This window comes from Nanorana parkeri, unplaced genomic scaffold (assembly GCF_000935625.1).
Source record: "Nanorana parkeri isolate BGI_ZX_2015 unplaced genomic scaffold, ASM93562v1 scaffold1083, whole genome shotgun sequence".
Lineage (NCBI taxonomy): Eukaryota > Metazoa > Chordata > Amphibia > Anura > Dicroglossidae > Nanorana > Nanorana parkeri.
Window position 1 is genome coordinate 326,540 of NW_017307351.1, and position 19,670 is coordinate 346,209.

Below are 19,670 nucleotides of genomic sequence, written 5' to 3' on the forward strand. Positions count from 1 at the left end.
TCACCCTCAGGCGGGCTGGTCACACTCCTTACCTCCTCCGTCGCCGGGCACGCCTCCTTCTTCGTCACCGAGGCCGCCTCCTCCCCTGCTGCCGAGCACGGGCCCGCCTCCTCCTCCACTGCCGGTGACGTCAGAGGCTCGCGACGTTGATCGAACACCGGGTCCAGCCTGCTCCCCACCGCTGCTGCTGGCTCTCATTGACTGTGGAGACGAACGCGCCGCTGCACAGATGATCTGAACAACGGCGTGTTCGTCTTCAGACCCAAGTGAAAGCCAGCAGCAGAAGATCCCATAGCGACCCGCAAGGCATCTGGCCGGGCCCCACTGCGCCCCGGGCCCCATAGCGACCGCCTGGGTCGCTATGGTGATTGTTACGCCACTGCTTACCTTCTCCCAAAGAAAACCATTTAGGTGCTCAAATTCATCTTCTGCATATAAGTCCACATAATAAGTCGACATGAAGTAAGAAAGGATCCCCTTTTACTATATGCAGACCTCACTTACAAAAAGGCACAGATAGTATGTTTACTATATCCACAATCATGAAAGAACAGGAAGTGATGTAGATCACTTCCCATTCATTCATAATTGGGGACACAGTAAACATAATATGTCCTCAATTATTTACAAACACTCAGCGATCACTGATTTCCATCGTGACTCGCTGTTTTAGGAGGCTGAGGAGAGCTTGATCTCCTCTGACAGATGACTCCTTCCCTGCCCCGGCCTCCTGTAACAGCTGACAGCTGTCTTCACCCTCACAACGCTGCTCTCCTGATCTGTCACAGGAGGCTGAGCGGGGGGTGACACCTCGGGTGTTCACAGCGCTCTCCTCCCCCCGCCCGCTTGACCTCCTATGACAATTTATCTCCTCCCCGCTGGACTCTGGGCTGTGTCGGAGGGGACACAGAGCAGTGCAGGGGCGGACTGACTATTCGGGCATTCGGTCACTGCCTGAGGGCCCACGGCCACGAGGGGGCCCATCACTGACCACCCCCTGCCCTTTTACTTCCATCCAGCCCGCACGGATGTAAGACTCAGGATATGTCCCCCGTCCCCTGGGCCCACCAGACCCTGCCGTTGCTGTTGCCTATGTCGTGCTGCTTCTTGACTGAATCCAGCTCCTTCGTTCCCGGGGGCTGGCTAGCTCTGTTGCTGTCCTTTGAAGAATGTGCCCAGATCCAGGTGAGAAGAGCCCTAAGGTGGTGAAGAGGAGGCTGTCAGGGATGTGTGACGAATGAAGAAAATGTGTAAGGAGCCAGTGATTATTATCACACATATTGTAGCAATGTGAAGCTATTTTTAGAACATCAAATAGAAAAATCAGGCACATAGGAAACAACAGTTATTTGGTCAGAAAACTAGATTACAGCAGTGGACAGATTGGATCACCACTTTTATCCAGTGATAACCATTGTGGCACTGAAAGTGTGATCGATAATCATTAAGATCTGTGTAATGTATAGTTGCTGGGCTTAGTAGTTCCTGCTGTTCGTTGGTTCTGGTCTGTGGTCTGACGTGTGTTGGTTCTGGTCTGCGGTCTCAACTGCATTTATTCTGTTCTGTGGTCTGCCGTGCGTTGGTTCTGGTCTGCCCTGCATTTATTTTGGTCTGAGGTCTGCCGTGCATTTATTCTGGTCTATGGTGTGAGGACTGCTGTGCTCATTTGTATCTAGGGAGGAGAATAAAAAAATATATATACTCACTGGTTCCTTCTGCCCCACTCCCCCTCTCCTGAAGCGGTCTAAGTTCCTGTGAGTCATCACATTATATACAAAGCGGGGAATTTATCAAAACTGGAGCAGACAAAATCTGTAGCAGCTGTGCATGGCAACCAATCAGCTTCTCTCTTTCATTTTCAAATTATAACTGAGTAAACTGAAGAGAGAAGCTGATTGGTTGCCATGGGCAACTGCAGTGTTGCCCCACTGCAAGGGTTAATCAGATTTGTGCCTGGAGTTCTGCTTCAAGCCCTTAACATACCTTCTCCCAAAGAATTAGGTGCTCAGCATATAAATCCAAAAGTCACCCTGACCTCATCCAAGCAGTTTGATTATACGCAGACCTCACTTACAAAAAAGGCACGGATAAAGGATTTCTAAAGCCAGCAATCATTTTATGCGAGCCCCTGTGCACTCTATAGGAAAGCGTGATCACACTTGTAAAATGATTGTTGGAATTTCAAATATTTATCTTTGCCTTTTTTTTTAATTATCTGCCTCTAATAAAAATGGTTGGATCAAGTCATAAAATAACTGTTATTACTGTTTCAGAACGCCAGTTGTACAAAAAAAAAGTCACTGTAGATAGAAATGATCCATCAGGCTGTTTTTGCGCCATTGAGCTGTTTTTGCGTGGTTTTCAACGCATAGAGATGTCTATGGGACCCAAACTGCGCGACAACGGCCCGAAAATAGCGCCTTCACCTTTTTGTGCGACAGGCTATTTAATCTGCGCGACAAAGCGCAAAGGTGTAAACAGCCTCCATTGACTGCAATGCAAATCTGTGTTTTGCGCGAAATCGCGCAACATAATCCGCGCGATTTATCAACTAGGTGTGAATCTAGCCTTATAAGCAAATATTATGATACATCGTACATGGTATAACAAAGAAGGGTTCATGTTACAACTTTTAGTTATTATTATGATAACAATGATTCTTCATATTTTGTATTATGATTACAATGGCTACATCACATAAACTGAGCTGATTGTGTGCAGTGAGCATAAGCAGTCCATTACAGCATGTGTGTGACATAAGGCTCAGGAAGCAGGCGGGGCAAGCATCTGTGCAGGCTGAGCTGAAGGGAGAGTGCATTCAGCTTTCTGGAGTGTGATCACTTACTCAGGCAATGGACTGTGAGACAAGGAATGGGGGCACTGGCACAGAGATCCAGGCAGAACCTATGCTGAATGCCTTTGATATGGCAGAAGAACCAGTCACAGCTGCCCAGCGCAGAAAGAAGAAATCCAGCAAGTGGAAAGTTCTCTCCCTGGTAAGAATAGTGTGCTGTACTGCCATGCATCACTTGTCGCTTGTGTTAATCATCCACAAGCCCTGTGCTTACTTTATTTCTGCTGAACAGCATTAGTAAGCAAATAAACTTAAACTGTATATTATGTGTAATGAAACATATTATTTGCTACATGTCCCATAGTTTAGGATCTAATATTCTATTTCATGCTGTGTGTAGAGTGATAGAAATGTGCATGATCTTGCCTTTTTTTTGGGAAGAATTGAGAAACAGTATTTGATCACGTTGATGATAGTGCATGTGTGCTGACCTGCGATCACATGAATGGGAGAGATTGAGTGACAGCCTTTTACTTGATAGTCTTCCGGTTAGCATAGATCTGTATTGCAGTTACTCATAGTAAATATTATTTAAGACATAACCAATACTGAGTGTGTCCTGCATGTTATACAGTTCTTCTAATATCTATTGTAAAAATATGATACTTTTGTGATGCTGTGACAGTGACACATGGAGAGGCTTAATAATGAATAGTCAAGACTATTGGCTGTTATATGTCCTGTTACATAGCTGAGTTCTGTTTTTTCAAAGCAATATGATATGTCAACACCATGCATGTTCCAGCTTTTTAGGTGATTTTTGCTTTTATGCAGGTTTTCTTACTTCATCACTGCCATTATCACACATTTCCCAGTATAAATGCTTGTAGTGTTACTGCACTGTATATGGTTTAATGGTAACCTGACATGGGAAAATAATGTGTTGTCATTTATGAACCCATTCTAGTATTGAATGTTTTTGGACTCTTCTGTATTTTTTGCTGCTCTTATTAGACTGTGTATATGCATATGTCTTCAACCCTGGACTCCCTTGTATGTGGGACACTCTGTTTTTGTTGAGAGTGGCTCACCGGACCATTGTGCTTTATTGTGTTCTGACCGATCTTCTGAATATTCAAATCCAGCACCTCACCTGTTCATGTAAAAAAACAATATTAGGCTACCACTGTTATTGACTAGCTGTCATTGTTATCCACCACTTGGTATGGTACTACCATGACAGAATTCAGATGTTACTGGAAAGAATCTGGTGAGAACCAGGCAATGGTGGACTTCTTTAGGTGGTGATAACCAGCATGACCACTTTAAAGTAAAACTAAACTTAGAGGTTAAATCTTAAAATTGCATTCAAGTACCTTAAAGTAGAATTAAACTCTTTTTTTTTCTTTTTTTTGCATATATCTACTGTTAGCAAGCAATAGATATATGCAAAAACATTAAAAAAAACTAAGCAACCTACCAAAAAGGTAAATAGTTGCCTCTGTCACCGCCGTTCGCTCATGTCTGAAGATCTGAAGCTTCTCAGCAGTCTAATGTAGGCAATGTAATGTTAAGGCTTTTCCCCATAGTTCTCCTTAGGGTAACGGGAGGACACAAACTAGCGTCCTCCCGTCACCCTAGGCTCAGTATACCACGAGCTGTAGTTCGCGGTATACTGAGACGCCGCAGTATACTGCGAGCTGCTGCTTGCGGTATACTGAGACGCCGCAGCTGAAGCGGATCCCGACAATTATGTCTGGATCCGCCCAGCTGCGTGACTGACAGCTGCCTCTGCCTATCTAGAGGCAGAGCCAGCTGTACCCGCCCCCTCCCCCGTCCGTTCTGCCAGTCAGCGCTGGCGGATCGGAGTGGGGGGAATCCAGCCCCTCCCCTGTCACGGCAGAGAGCCGTGACAGGATCGAGAGGTGAGCGAACGCCGGTATGGGTTTGCTCACCTCCCGATCTACTAAGCCGACCTGTGACAGTCTAATTGTCACAGGTCGGCTAGAACTATGAGGTGAGTGAAAAGCACTCACCTCATAGTTCTCCTTCGGGACACAGAAGCGATCTGGTGACAGGTAAGTCGCCAGGATCGCTTCTGTTGTAAAGCTGACAGTCGGCTCTACAAATTTAAACAGAGTCCCGGCGGCAAAAGTCGCCGGGAGTCTGTTTAAACAGCCCCGATGCTGGCCTTAACTATTAACACAAATGTAGCTTATTTGTGTATCACTCAGCTGAAGATCCTCAAATTATCTCTGAATTGGTGCTGACACTGTTCTTCCTGCTGGAGGGTGGCTATTCCCCATGGTCCCTCTTAGGGATGCACCGATACCGGTTTTTCGGTATCGAGTATGAGTACCGATATTTTTTGTTTTGGTACCCGCAGATACCGAATACCGATACCGGAAGTCACATTAAGGAAACAGGGTGGTGTGTAATGACTTGCCGCCCTGCTTCCTGATTAGCTGGAAAGACAGCTCCATGCTCCCTCGTCACCAGGTGACGAAGATGCATGGAGATGGCTTTCTGGCCAATCAGGAAGCTGGGGGGTGGGAAATGATTTGCCGCCCGGCTTCCTGATTGGCTAGCTTCCCGACCAATCAGGGAGCTGGGCTGGGAGTCATCACAGGCCGCACGGCTACTGGATTGGCTGGGAAGCCAGCTCCATGCTCCCTCGTCACCAGGTGACGAGGGAGCATGGAGCCGGCTTTCTGGCCAATCAGGACGCCCGGGGGGGCAAGTAATGCATCGTTGCCCAGCTTCCTGACTGGCCAGCTTCCCCACCAATTAGGAAGCTGGGCAGCAAGTCAATACACGTCGCCCAGCTTCTTAATTGGCCGGGAAGCCAGCTCCATGCTCCCTTGTCACCAAGTAATGAGGGAGCATGGAGCCGGCTTCCCAGCCAATAAGGAAGCAAGGGGGGCGAGTCACCTGGTGACATGGGAGCATGGAGCCTGCTTCCTGGCCAGTCAGGAAGCTGGGCGGCGTGTAATGACTCGCCACCCAGCTTCCTGATACTGAACGTTCCAGTATCGTGATAAGTATCGGGAGCATTTGGCGAGTACAAGCACTTGCCCAAATACTCTGGATCGGCACTGATACCGGTACTAGTATCGGTATCGATGCATAGCTAGTCCCTATGTGTGTTGTAAAGTAGCCACCACTCTAAGCTTGCTCCTGTGATGGACTACAATCAGAATATAAGTTAGTAAACTAAATGTGAGATTGTAGTCCGTCACTGAAGCAAGCTTGGAGCAGTGGCTACTTTACAACACACACACGGAGCATGGGGATCAAAAGTAGCCACCCTCCAGAAGGAGCACAAATTCAGAGACGATTTGAGCATCTACAGTTGAGTGATACACAAATAAGATACATATTTGTTAATAGCGTGGGTACTTGAATGCATTTTTAAGGTTTTACTCCTGATTTTTGTGTCACTTTTAACCCCTTCGTGACTGACGACGTACAGTGTACGTCGCCAGCATCGGGGCTGTTTAAACAGACTCCCGGCGACTTTTGCCGCCGGGACTCTGTTTAAATTTGTAGAGCCGACTGTCAGCTTTACAACAGAAGCGATCCTGGCGACTTACCTGTCACCAGATCGCTTCTGTGTCCCGAAGAAGGGGACCCTTGTTTTTGTACACAGTGATTCCCTGTGAAGTACCTTTTTATGATCTATAGAGAAAAAAGAAGAGAGTGTTAAATGTGCATGTGCTCCATTTGACATTTTGTTAAGTGGAATAATACATGGTGACAGGTCCTAACAGTTTGAGGACAGACTAATGTCATAGCACCAGTCTTTCCTGGTGATGTAGTTGCTTGTCTCTAGCTACCCTTAGTGAGTCACTGACCTGGAACAAATAGGCAGGTATGACTAACTAAGTAGTGAAGCCAAAGCATAAGCATGAGAGTGTCAGAAGCTGTAAAGTGTAAAACAGGTCAGCGGTCGATGCTCCTTTTTCAGACATGACTAGACATTTTGAAGGTACTTGCAAATTTAAGTAGGATTGCATTTACTATGGGACACAAGGATCATTCAAGGACTGCACTATTTTTGCATTTCCAGAGCCTTTTATGTGGGGACCACATAATCTACACATACATATAGTAGTGCAAATATAAAGGTTTAGGCCCCATGGAAGACTTTGAACCAGGGTCCAGCATACAGCCCCGCCCACACCTCCTTTGTGTTACAGTTACTATGATATAAATAGCTGTAATATGTTATGCTGTAATATGCAGCCAATGGTGCTTCTCCACATCTCCTGTGTTTAGTTATGTGACCATGGTCCCATCACAGTTCAATAAATCCCATCGCACTCCTAACCGGATTGAACCCTTAAATAACCGGTGGGTGCCGAAGTGACCGCAGATGCCTCTACAGATCAATGAACAAATAATAGAAAGTCACTTGCACTCTGACTTGATTCTCAGTCAATATATATTGACCTCAGTTGTGTCACAAGCGACGTTATGGGACAGTGTGGTCCCTTCTTCAGGCAAACAAACTTTGTTTGCTTGAAGAAGGGACCACATGGTTCTGAAACGTCACTTTACAATGTGATACAACCGAGGTCAATAAATATTGACTGAGAATCAAATTGGGTGCGAGTGACTTTCTATTATTTGTTCATGGTCCCATCACTTCTCTTCTCAGAACATCGGATGTTCCATATACATATCAAGACCTTTTTTGCTATCCTATATTATGAAACTTATGAATGTGTATATGTCATTAAATCCCAGTTAACCAGATAATTTCTAAAAGGCAAGCCATGTCTGCCACGCTGCTTCTGTTTGTAACAGTGTCTCAGATTCATATGTATAATTGGTGTGTTTCTGCTGATAATAGCTGTGTAATATGAGATATTCTAGACTGCTCATTTTACTTTTGGTTTTCTTTTCCCTACATTTCTGTAACACAGGGGTCTCAAACACAATTTAGTCGGGGGCCAGTGGACACATTTTTTAGTCCCGTGGGGGCCGCTACTATATACAGTACCAGTTTTAATGTATGCACATGTTACAAGCGGCAACTGTCACCGATTCAAATTAATGATCGGGTGACAGCTGCTGCATGTAAACGCCTGCACACCACATGTAATCATATGTCAAAGGATTACATGCAGTTAGGAATCACTCGCTCTCCCTGGATACATGATTGTTTATCCAGGGATAGTGATTGATTTTGTAACTGCATGTAATCATATCACATATGCAAGTAATTGTTATAGTATATACAGGTAATTGGGATATCGTAAACACAATATCTACAACGTTTATTAGGCACACATACCATATTATACAGTTTACAGTATCATGACCTATGGTGCCTAGCCGACATCATAACCCAAAAGGATGTTCAAGGAAGGAGAGGCAAACAAAGAGTATAAGACAAGCCAGGAATAGAGTTATAGGAGGGGCCTATTCACTCTGAGAATTATTTGTAATGGCAACTTGAGGTATCAAGGTTGCCCCAAGGATCAGGTTTGACATGGACAGATAGTTTTTATAGGATTCGTTTGGATTGGCTGTTCCCCCTACACTGGAGGGGCCCTACTGGAACAATGCCCATATTTAATCCTTTGTAGATAATTTGGAACATGGGTAAGGTAATTATTAAACCACCCACATACTTAAGGAACGGGGAGCTGTACTGGAACATGTCCCACAGGGGACAGGGAATTGTAGTAGATTCAGAGAAAAGGTTTAAAGCCTAAGGCTTCATGCAGGCCTGGGGGTTGCGTGGCTTTCAGTTTGTAGATCCACTCAGTTTCTTTTCGGAGGATCATTCGGTCTAGGTCCCCTCCCCGTATATTGCTTCAATGTGTTCAAGGCCATTGAAGGATAGGACTTTGGGATTAAAGTTGTGATATAGCCCTACGTGGCGGCTGATAGTGGTTGTCATCTTGCCATTTGAGGCTAAGTAGACGTGGTCATGAATGCGTTTGGTGAAGGGCCTGATTTTTTTCCAACATAAAAGGCCCTGCGCTAACAAACCATCACCTAGACTATTCCCTGCGTATTACAATCAATATAGTACTTAGGGAACCACAGTTGACCATTAGGTAGCTGTATTTGACAGGTTTTAAAGTCTTTATTTAAAAGTCTTTTTAAAAAAAAAAAAAAATGGATCCACTGACGTAATCCAGCATCAATCATGACGTCCAGCATTGTCCACGACGACTCGACAAAGTAAAAAATAAAAAAATAAATAGAAATAATGAAAAAAAAACCCGTTCACTCGCGACGCACACCCGCCACAGAATGGCTTTTTGATGCCGGTAACATGTAAACATTTGGGCAGAGCTAGCAGTGACAGCTAGCTCTGCCCAACTGTTTACAGTTGTAACAAGTGAGCCATGATTGGGCAGAGTCATCATGACTTTGTCCAATCATGGCTCTCACAGTTCTCTGTGCCCTGATTGGGCAAAGGAGGATATATCTTTTAACATGTATTTATAGTATAGAAACACTAGACTTGACATATGCTGTGGCTTCAAAAGCAGAAGTAATGCATATGTTTGCCAAAGGAATTTCTAATTGAGTGTAACCAGTTTGCTCATCACACGGCTATAGATTTACAGTAGTCTAGATGGAATCTAGTAGGGGGAGTACACAGGTGTTTCATTTCTCACTTGTGCAGCATATGAAATGTATTTTTTTTAGTTGAGAGGGTTTTAGAGTGAGGTAAAAAGGGTTGCGGACATAAGTGGAAAAGGAAAATGGGTATGGAAAGGAAAGGTATATAGTGTCTACTGGGGAGATCAGTCAATATGAACAGAACTGCAATGTCAAAACGTTGTAGACCAAATTCCTTTAGAGGCAGTACAGGGCAAAGCGAGCACATGCAAAATACAACACAATAGTGATCACTTTACCAACAGCTTGGGTGCATTAGTAAACTCATTCAGCCTCAGGGAATGCTTGGTAAGCGCGAAAAAATGCCTGCGTAATTCTCCATTTTTACACCTGTGTTTAAAAGACCTAAAGGTGAGGCTAGGTAAAAAATCCAATAAAAAGTCCAATAATCAATGCAAAGAAGGATGATGGAAATGTTATTTACAATAACTGAAAATGTGTTCAAGGAAACAAAGAACTAAATTTTGGTAGGCAATGCAATAAAAAAACTGTTCACGCTGGCTGGCAAGACCAGATTACCTAGTGTTGCCACCTTTCCTTGTAAAAAAAATATCAGCTTTGTGGTCTTTTTCCTATTAATAACATTTGTAACAATTCAACATTTTATCGGCCAGGTCAGTAAAAATATCAGCCGGGTGGCAAGCCTAGTGTCACCCCACTTACTGCTTACCTAGCCAGATAGCATAGTTGGGCATCTGAGCAGTCTAGATCCTTTATTATATAGGACCATGTGCAGGCTGCCAGCGGCATGAGGTAAAGGCTACTGGGGAACACTTGACCCTGCTTCCCTAGGCCAAAGCCTAGGTGTCCTATATTGAAATCTATATTTGTAAAATAATAAAGATTACATAAAATACTCCTTATGTTTCCCATTAATGGTTTCACAATATTTTTTGAATAATTGCCAGCCTTTTCAATGTTCAGCCATTATGTTCACACAAGGCGCAATTCTGTTGGGGTACCAGAGCCAGGGTTTACACCTCTTTTAACCTCTGGTAATCCCCTCAAGCTTTGTTAAAGCAGCCCTACCGCCTTGTAAGGTTTGGTGTTAAGACTCTGAAATGTCTCCCTGTCATGCAGGAAAAAGGCTTTGTAATATTTCAAAACACTGGGCTGTGTCAGGGAGCAGCTATCATCAAATCTAGGGATGTCCCGATATGACTTTTTCAAGTACAAGTACTTACCCTCATGTACTTGCCGATACCAATTAGCAATACTTTTTCTTAAAGGGACAGGTGTAACATCCGCAGCGGATCGCGGCATCTGCGTTCCAGCTTGGAACGCAGCACCAGAAGGAGAGTCTCTATGGCTCCTCCGGCGCTATGTGACGTCATGCGCTCCAGCGTGGAACGCGGAAGTCATAGACGGTCCATGTTTCCAATCGGATGCAATCGGTCTATTTAAACACAGTCGGGAGGCTGACATGGCGTTCCACTATTGCGGCTTGGAACCCTGCAGCCCCCTGACGCCTCTACCGACGGAGACTTGACCAGACCGCCAGCAGCAGTATACTGGCCCGCCTGGGACCCTCTCACAAACACCAGCACTCCTCCAACAGGGACAACCAACCTAAACCCAGTACCCAGGAGCACGCTTTCTACCCTTCACTGCCAGCAGCCCTCCGGATCTGCCCTCCATAATCGCAAGTACCCTACTGTGGGATTAAGCATTATATCGCACCACCAAATTACTTTTTGCAAGCCAGTGACTGCTTACTGATTGTTGCTATTAGTAGCGCGTAGCATACGCTATATCAATTGATTTATGTTCGGTTATTATTCTTTCTACACTGAGGGGGGCTATGAAGTAATAGTTCTCCTTTAAGCCTCTTCCCAGAGGAACACACGGCAGATGATGCTGTAACCACTAACTCTCCGTGCAGATTGAGAGTGACGCCAGGGGTTAAGCCTGACTAGCTGAGATAGCCCGAGCTGAATTGCCAGATTCCCTTGACGAGCTCATACAGCGTTCCATTACTATTGACCGCAGGCTAAAAGAGCGCAGGTCTAAACGCTGGATGGGTGGCTCGGATTTGCCGCACAAAATAAAATCCCTCACGTTAAAAAGCATACTCCCTTGTCAGTGTGTTTTTTAGATGGGTCACGCGCTGTTGCTGGTCCCATCTGCAGTCAAACCCATCCGCTGGTTGTGACAGGTACTGGGGGACACACTGAATGTTTAACCTTTGATATAATTCCCTCTCCTCTGTTTCCAGTGGTTTTGGGTCTTCCTTGGCTAAACCTTCACAAACCCACGCTACTATGGGAGAAGGGTACCTTACAGTGTCAATCTGATTTCTGTAAGAAGACATGTTGCTGCATGTTGCGATAGAGGGGCCACCACCCTACTATAGTGATTTCGAACATGTGTTCAGTGAACAACTAGCCCAAACACTCCCCCCACACAGGCCTTACGATTGTCCTATTGAATTGATTCCGTGGAGTGCTATCCCTACGGGAAAGATCTACGCCCTCTCTCAACCAGAGTTGGAGCATTTGAAGAAGTATCTCGAGGAAAACCTTAGGAAGGGATTCATCAGACCCTCGACGTCCCCTGCCAGTGCAGGCATGTTTTTTGTTTGTAACAAAGATGAAAGCCTGCGTCCAATAATCGACTACCGAGCTCTCAACAAGGTTACTGTAAAAAAACGTTATCCCCTTCCGCTCATACCTGATCTCATTGAGAGACTACAGACCTCCCGAGTGTTCACGAAACTGGATCTCAGAGGCGCTTATAATCTCATCAGGATGAGTGGAAAACCGCTTTCAGAACCCGTTACGGACTCTTATGTTATGCCATTCGGTCTCTGCAACGCACCAGCCACGTTTTCAACACTTTATCAACGACATTTTCCGGGACCTGTTAGACGTCTGTGTGGTGGTATATCTGGATGATATACCCATCTACTCCGATGACTTGGTCACCCACCGTAAACATGTCCAGTGGGTCCTTGCCAGACCAAGGGATCATTCCCTATACGTAAAACTGCCTAAATGTCACTTTGAACAAACCACTATCTCTTTTCTGGGCTACATAATCTCTCCCAATGGTATACAGATGGATCCTTCCAAAGTCGAGTGTATATTGAACTGGAGTACGCCCCGTTCCAGGAAGGCCCTACAGAAGTTGTTGGGCTTCTCAAATTTCTATCGTAAATTAATTAAGAACTTTTCTGCGATTGTCAAACCCCTGACTTCCATCACGAGTACCAAACTGGAATACGCATGGTCTAAGCAGGCCCAGGAAGCATTCAAACTATTGAAGCACAAGTTCACCTCCGATTCCAATCTTGACGTTACCCAATCCTGATAACTACTATGTGTTGGAAGTGGACGCCTCACAGGTCGCGGTTGGTGCAGTCCTTTCTCAGCGTTCCAGCCCTTTGACTCCGCTACATCCAGTTGCATTCTTTTCCAGAACGCTGAACCCCGCAGAAAGGAATTACCCAATCGGGGAAAAGGAACTCCTTGCTATCAAAAGTGCCCTTGAAAACTGGAGGCACCTCCTAGAAGGCACAAAATACCCCTTTACCATCTACACCGACCATAGCAACCTCCAATTTCTCAAAACCTGTAAAACACTATCTGCCAGACAATGACGTTGGAGTCTATTCTTCGATAGGTTTGATTTCCACATCTCTTTCCGGCCAGGGTCCAAAAATGGCAAAGCGGATGCGCGGTACCGCATGGGAGAGGACTGCAGGGTTGACACTCCTTCCGTATCAGTCATCCCTCCACACAATTTTGTCTGTGCTACCATGAGTTTCAAAACCAAATTAAAAAACAGTTTAGCCACAGATCCCTCTGTCATGCCGCACGGACTTCAAGATGAAGAAGGGTTCTTCTTCAAAGACACGAAATTATACATCCCTCCTGCTATGCGCATTCCCGTACTCCGACTACTGCATGACGCTCCCCTGGCGGGTCACCCCGGCATTGCGAAAACCCTTGATCTCATCAAGAGCCAATTTTGGTGGCCTCGCATGACCAAGATGGTTCAAGAGTATGTTTCCACCTGTGAAGTTTGTGCCACCTGCAAACATGAACGGAAGCCTCCATACGGGTTGCTCACCTCGTTGCCCATCCCAAACATACCCTTGGAATCCATCTCTCTCGATTTTATAGTAGATCTGCCGGCATCTAAAGGCCACACCGCTATAATCGTTGCAGTCGACGCTTTGACAAAAATGGCTCACTTTATCCCGCTAAAATCAGTACCCACTGCTCGACAAACCGCACAGACCTTCATGAATCAAGTGCTCAGATTACACGGGCTACCAACCCGAATTATCTCAGACAGGGGATCCCAGTTTGTCTCCAGGTTCTGGAAGGCCCTCTGCTCTGCACTGCAGATTGATCATAGGCTCTCTAGCGCCTATCATCCACAGACTAACGGTCAGACTGAGCGTATCAACCAATGTCTGGAGCAGTACCTCAGGTGCTACTGTACTCACCTCCAAGATGATTGGTATGAGTTGATTCCCCTTGCGGAATTCTCATATAACAACGCCACCAGCTCATCCAGTCTCCACACTCCTTTCTTCGCAAACTACGGTTTCCATCCGACCCAGCTACCCTCTACCGTAACTCCGGTCAATGTCCCCTCTGCTGACAGTTATGTGTCCAATCTACAAAATACCTCGGAAATTCTAAAAGACAACCTGAAAGCTTGTGTGCTGTTATATTATAATCTATTTATCTGATTAAAATGATTACAGACAGGCCTCTGTTCTATCAAAGTTTATGACTGTTAGAATGTGTGACCTGTCACGTGGTCACACATTTTAACGTAGTCCCACCCAGTTTTTTGGCGGTGGAATGTGTGACCGCCAATAGGTCAATCATTCCAACGCTTTGTCAGCTGTTTCAGGGCAGATCGGCATGTGCAGGAGAACCGATCTGATCAGTCCTGAAATGTCACTTCTATCCAACTTTGTGACTGCGATCTCGCATTCCACACCACTCACAAAGTCGGATAGAAGTGACATTTCAGGACTGGAACAGCTGACAAAGCGTTGGAATGATTGACCTATTGGCGGTCACACATTCCACCGCCAAAAAACTGGGCGGGATTACGTTAAAATGTGTAATCACGTCACGGGCACATATTGTAACAGTCACAAACTTTGATAGAACACGGCCATCAGGGGGGTATGGACGGTACCCATGTGAGGGGTCTGGGCAGCCTGGGGGGCCCCTTACATGGGTATCAGCTGTACCGGGGCGGCATGGCAGAGGTGACGAGAGTGGGTGGAGGAGGCCAAGCCCCAGCAGCAGCAGGCAAGAAGGGAGGAAGTACAGGGAAATGGACCCCGATGACCAGCCCACCTGGGACCCTGCAGAGCCCACCATAGAGTCTCAGATGGGCTATGCAGGATCTATGGTGTGCTCTGCAGGGTCTCAGGTAAGTCCAGAGTCCAGCACGCTACTGCAACATTAGAGACCACTGGGGGGGGGTTTCGGGGGCCAGTGTGATCCGCACCCCCCCCCCACTGTCTTGGGAGGGGGGCCCAAGATAAATTCTTGCACCAGGGACCTTTGGTTATTAGGTCCGCCACTGGTTACATCAACTGCTCTGCATTTACTTGCGTATTGGAACACCAGGTTTGATCAATAATAGAGCTGCAGCTAAGGATTATTTTCAAAATCGATTAGTTAGCCGATTATTGAGTTCGATTAATCGGTTAATCGGATAAACAATAAATAATGTATTGTGTGTTTTAGAATATGATATTCATGTTGTACAGAACTCCAGGGACAAAAAGCTTCATTTAAATATGTACTCACTGGCCACTTTTTTTAGGTACACCTTCCTAGGTTGGTCCCCCTTTTGTCTTCACAACTGCCTTAATTCTTCATGGCATACATTGATCAAGGTGCTGGAAACATTCCTTAAAGAGTTTGGTCCATATTGGTATGATAGCATTGCGCAGGTGCTGCAGATTTGTCATGATACACACCTCTCGTTACACCACATCCCAAAAGTGCTGTATTGGCCTGAAATCTGGTGACAGTGGAGATACTTTGGTTTTAAGAAACCAGTGTGAGATCATTTTAGCTCAGTGACATGCACGTTATCCTGCTAGAAATAGCCATCAGGAGATGGGTACACTGTGGATGGACATGGTCAGGAAGAGGGTCAGCAAGAATAGACACTGGAATTTAAATGATGCTCATTTGGTTCTAAGGGGCCCGAAGTATCCCCCACATCATTATACCACCACTAACCTGAACAGTTGATCCATGCTTTCATGTTTCCACCAAATTCTGTCCCAACCATCTGAATGTTGCAGTAGAAATCAAGACTCGTCGAATCAGGCAACGTTTTTCCGGTCTCGTAGTGTCCAATTTTGGTAAACCATTGCGAATTGTAGTCTCAGTTTTCTGTTCTTAGCTGACAGGAGTGGCACCCAGTGTTGTTTTCTGCCCATCTACTTCAAGGTTCGCCTGTTGTGCATTCAGAGATGCTGTTCTGCATACCTCGGTTGTAAGGTGTAGTTATTGAATTTACTGTTGCCTTTCTATCAGCTTGAACCAGTCTGGCCATTGTCCTCTGACCTCTGGCATCAACAAGGCATTTTAGCTCGGAGAACTGCCACTCACTGGATATTTTTTTCTATTCTCTGTAAACCCTAGAGATGGTTGTGCATTAAAATCCCAGTAGTTCAGCTGTTTTCTGAAATTCTCAGACCAGCCCGTCCGGCACCAACAACCATGTCAAGTCCCTTTAATAACCTTTCTTCCCCATTCTGGAGCTCATTCTTAACATCAGCCGATCGTCTTGACCATGTCTACATGGCCAGGCCCAAATGCATTAATTTGCTGCCATATGATTGGCTGATTAGATATTTGCATTAATGAGCAGTTGAACAGGAGTACCACATAAAGTGGCCAGTGAGTGTAATCTTCAAATTTTAAACACATAAATCCACGCTCCAAAATCACACCCTTGTGGTATCCCAACTTATTGTGACAAAAACAATATAGATATATATATTGTTAAATAAAACAAAATTAAACAATCTGCAGTGTTCTACACTAATCTACTGTTTACCAACATCTAATAAATATACACCACGCTACAACCTCATGGGCATGAACATGTGATTAAATAATAAACAAGTGATTATATGATTTATAAATAACAATCAAACTATCTGTCTCTTCAATCCCTTTCCTTACTTTCCCTCGAGTGACATCACCAAACCCTGGGGCTTAGTAACGTCACTCGAGAGAAAGGAAGAAACACAGTTTGTGTACCAGCTGAAGTGATTTTTTACTTTTTATATGTGAACGATTGCCTTTTATTTAAATGTAAGTGCAATATTTAGTCTTTTAATAAAGTTACTCTTAACTCCTATACAATGAGGCACATCTATGTCTAAACAGAGCGGTAGGAGTGGAGATCATATAAAGTATTCCTGGGGAGAAGAAAGATCCCAATCCATAAAAATCATCACCTGCTTCTATAAAAAAGAGCGAGCACTGACCATGTAAGATACTGGTCATATCCATCTGGTGAGTGTAGAGGAGTGTTGCACAAGGGTGAGTCACAGGAGCATCATCAATTAAGAGCACTATTGGAGATCATCGGTTTTGGGGAGAAAGTTATTCTAAGTTTGGTAGTTTGGACGTTTAACACATGGTGGACTGGATGATATTAATTTAACAATATATTGTCTGAGCAACATTGATTTTTTAGTTATATTAAGTTATATTGGCACAATTGATTACATTCACAGCATTTGGGGGATTAAAGAGACTGATAATTTGATTGTTATTTATTAAATCATATGAATATTATTTAATCACATGATCATGCACATGAGTTTGTAGCGCGGTGTAACCTTCAAAAACGACAGGATATACAGTAAATCCACTTTGTATGCGCCAAATGTCTTTGCAAATCCAGTTAATATCATATGAAAGTATTAGTGACATCATCACTGTGCGGTACATAGCCTGTATATAGAGCAGACCTGTGGGAGGGACCCAGAAGGCCGCACCCACTACAGGCTGCCAACAGAAAGTTACAATGGGAGGAAACAAGACCAGTCACCTTGTGCACTGAGAGAGTGCGGCAGTGATTTTTCTTTATTACAGAAAGTTCCAGCACAGAAGTTTCACATATGATTACTGCACAAATCTGGAAGAAATACACAACACACTCCAAGACTCAAGTAAGAATACACAGGACTATTTTATTAAGACAATATTTGCCTTTCCCAGTGTACAACTTTAGCACAAGTTTGACAATAAGTTACTTTTGGCTATTTTGAATTCAAAAGAGCATCCAGTGCCTATGTTACTTAGTATGTTTACTCCCAAGACCGCAAACTGAAATCAATGGTTGGTGTGATGTAAGACGAGTAAATGATAATATTTACGCTGAGCCATTTGGCTAGGTATACCCTGTCAGTGGTTGGAAAGATACTGGGCGTGAATCAGAAATAACAGGCGCCCCATTTGCAAGAACAGAGCTTATGCTGAAAAAATTCATATTATGATGTGTGTTTTGGTAAGCTCCATGTCCTTTCTATTGTGGTAATATTATAAAGATTTAATAAGAAGTTCCAAGTGTATCTAAACTCAAAGACAAAATATCAATAAATTGCGTCTTACTAGTCCTTAGCAAAACAAACGACAAACGCACTCAACAATTTGTTACCAGTTGTACAGTAAGGTGCACACGAAATGGGCTTTGAACAGTAGAACAGTAGAAAGGCATCATGGCACACTCACAAACTAGCATGTAAAACAACTTGTCTCACCACTAAGGACAATGACAGAGGTTTGGATACACGTCTTCTAGTCCTTAGGCCCCTTTCACTCAAACGTCATCAGTTCAGTCAAGGTTCACAGATAAAAAAAAAATCTGATAAACTGAATCAGTTTACATTACTTTGCACATCCGTTGTCAGTTCAGTTTACATCAGTATTTTTTGTTATTATAGTATAGTAAATTCCCATGTTTGTTTGCTTTCCCCCAGCATGCATTGAGCTTGCCATGCTGTATTACGACATCAGTCCTAAAAAAACAGACATAACCTGAACTGATGTAAACTGACAATCAGTTTACATCAGGTTACATCGGTCCTATTCAGCCAAAACAGAGAGCTGATCCGTCTCAAATTGCAGACCTCAACTGACGACACTGATGTTTCCTGATGTTAACTGATGGCCATCAGTTTTCATTCACACTGCCATAGAGATGCATTGTTGTCTGTTTTTCAACCTGACAATCTTTATTTTCACCTGGTAATCCAGCAAATAACATATTTCCTGCCCCGTTATGGCTACACTCACTTGTTCAATGTATCTATAGAGGGAGCCATGGTCCTCACACAGGCGGGGCTTCAGACATCTCTCTCATTCATTGAGGGACATGGAAAATGTGGAGTGCTTCCCCGGTCCGGAGCTGCTGGAAATGCCTCAGCCGTTGCCCTGTCTCTGAAGACTCATTCAGTGAGTAGGCCAGTCAGGCCAAGCATCGGGAGCTACCTTGTTTAGATCGGACGCTGTGCACCATTATTTCTTATTCCCGCCAGTTTATGTCGTAAAAGGGTTAACACTGTGGGACTAAATGTTGACAATATCTGCAGAGTAGAGTGTCACATGCACATGCTCCCCACCCTGTTTCCCCAAATCCTCAATCCATTCCTGTTGTCTGCCTAAAATTACTTTGGTTAACTCCCATTTCACTCTTACTTGCTACCAGATTGCCTCTTACTCTGAGCCTATATGTTGCTTTGCTGCACCGTGGCCACAACATCTCTGATTCCAGACACAGGGTAGGTCAGTCCCCTCTTACCAGTTGCCCCCAGCTCACTTTCTATTAACGGCTCTGGGGTGACTTAATATATATATATTCTTTAGTGAACATTCTTTATGAGTTCCATTATGAATGAGCCATTTAGCAAAAAATATATTCTTAGGTGTTTCCACGATGTATAAGTTCCATTATGAATGGAGTCGTTTATGAAAAGACATAATTTACAAGTAAACAGCAGAGTATTCAGCTATCAATTGCAAAAATACGTAACTAAATATGAATTGATCCAATCTAAAAAAGTCCTGTATTAAAAACCCTTTCGCTGCCAAGGACGTACGGCATACGGAGGTACAAAAGTGCTTCTGCCTGGCCAGCTCAGTAAGCCGTACGGACCTGGCATTTACAGTTCTACTGTAAGCTCATGGTCGCTTTAGCGACCATGAGCTTACAGTAGAACTGT

General features: G+C 44.4%; 1 protein-coding gene across 1 annotated transcript in view; it reads left to right on the forward strand.

Annotated features, from left to right (window-relative positions):
- Positions 1-2,776: 2,776 nt before the first annotated feature.
- The window catches only part of ENPP1 (ectonucleotide pyrophosphatase/phosphodiesterase 1), a 75,544-nt gene continuing 58,650 nt past the window's right edge, over positions 2,777-19,670 (forward strand). Inside the window, exon 1 of the mRNA XM_018567681.1 lies at positions 2,777-2,996. Coding sequence (XP_018423183.1) covers positions 2,853-2,996 — 144 coding nt within the window. The 5' untranslated portion in view covers positions 2,777-2,852. The remainder of the gene's footprint in view (positions 2,997-19,670) is intronic.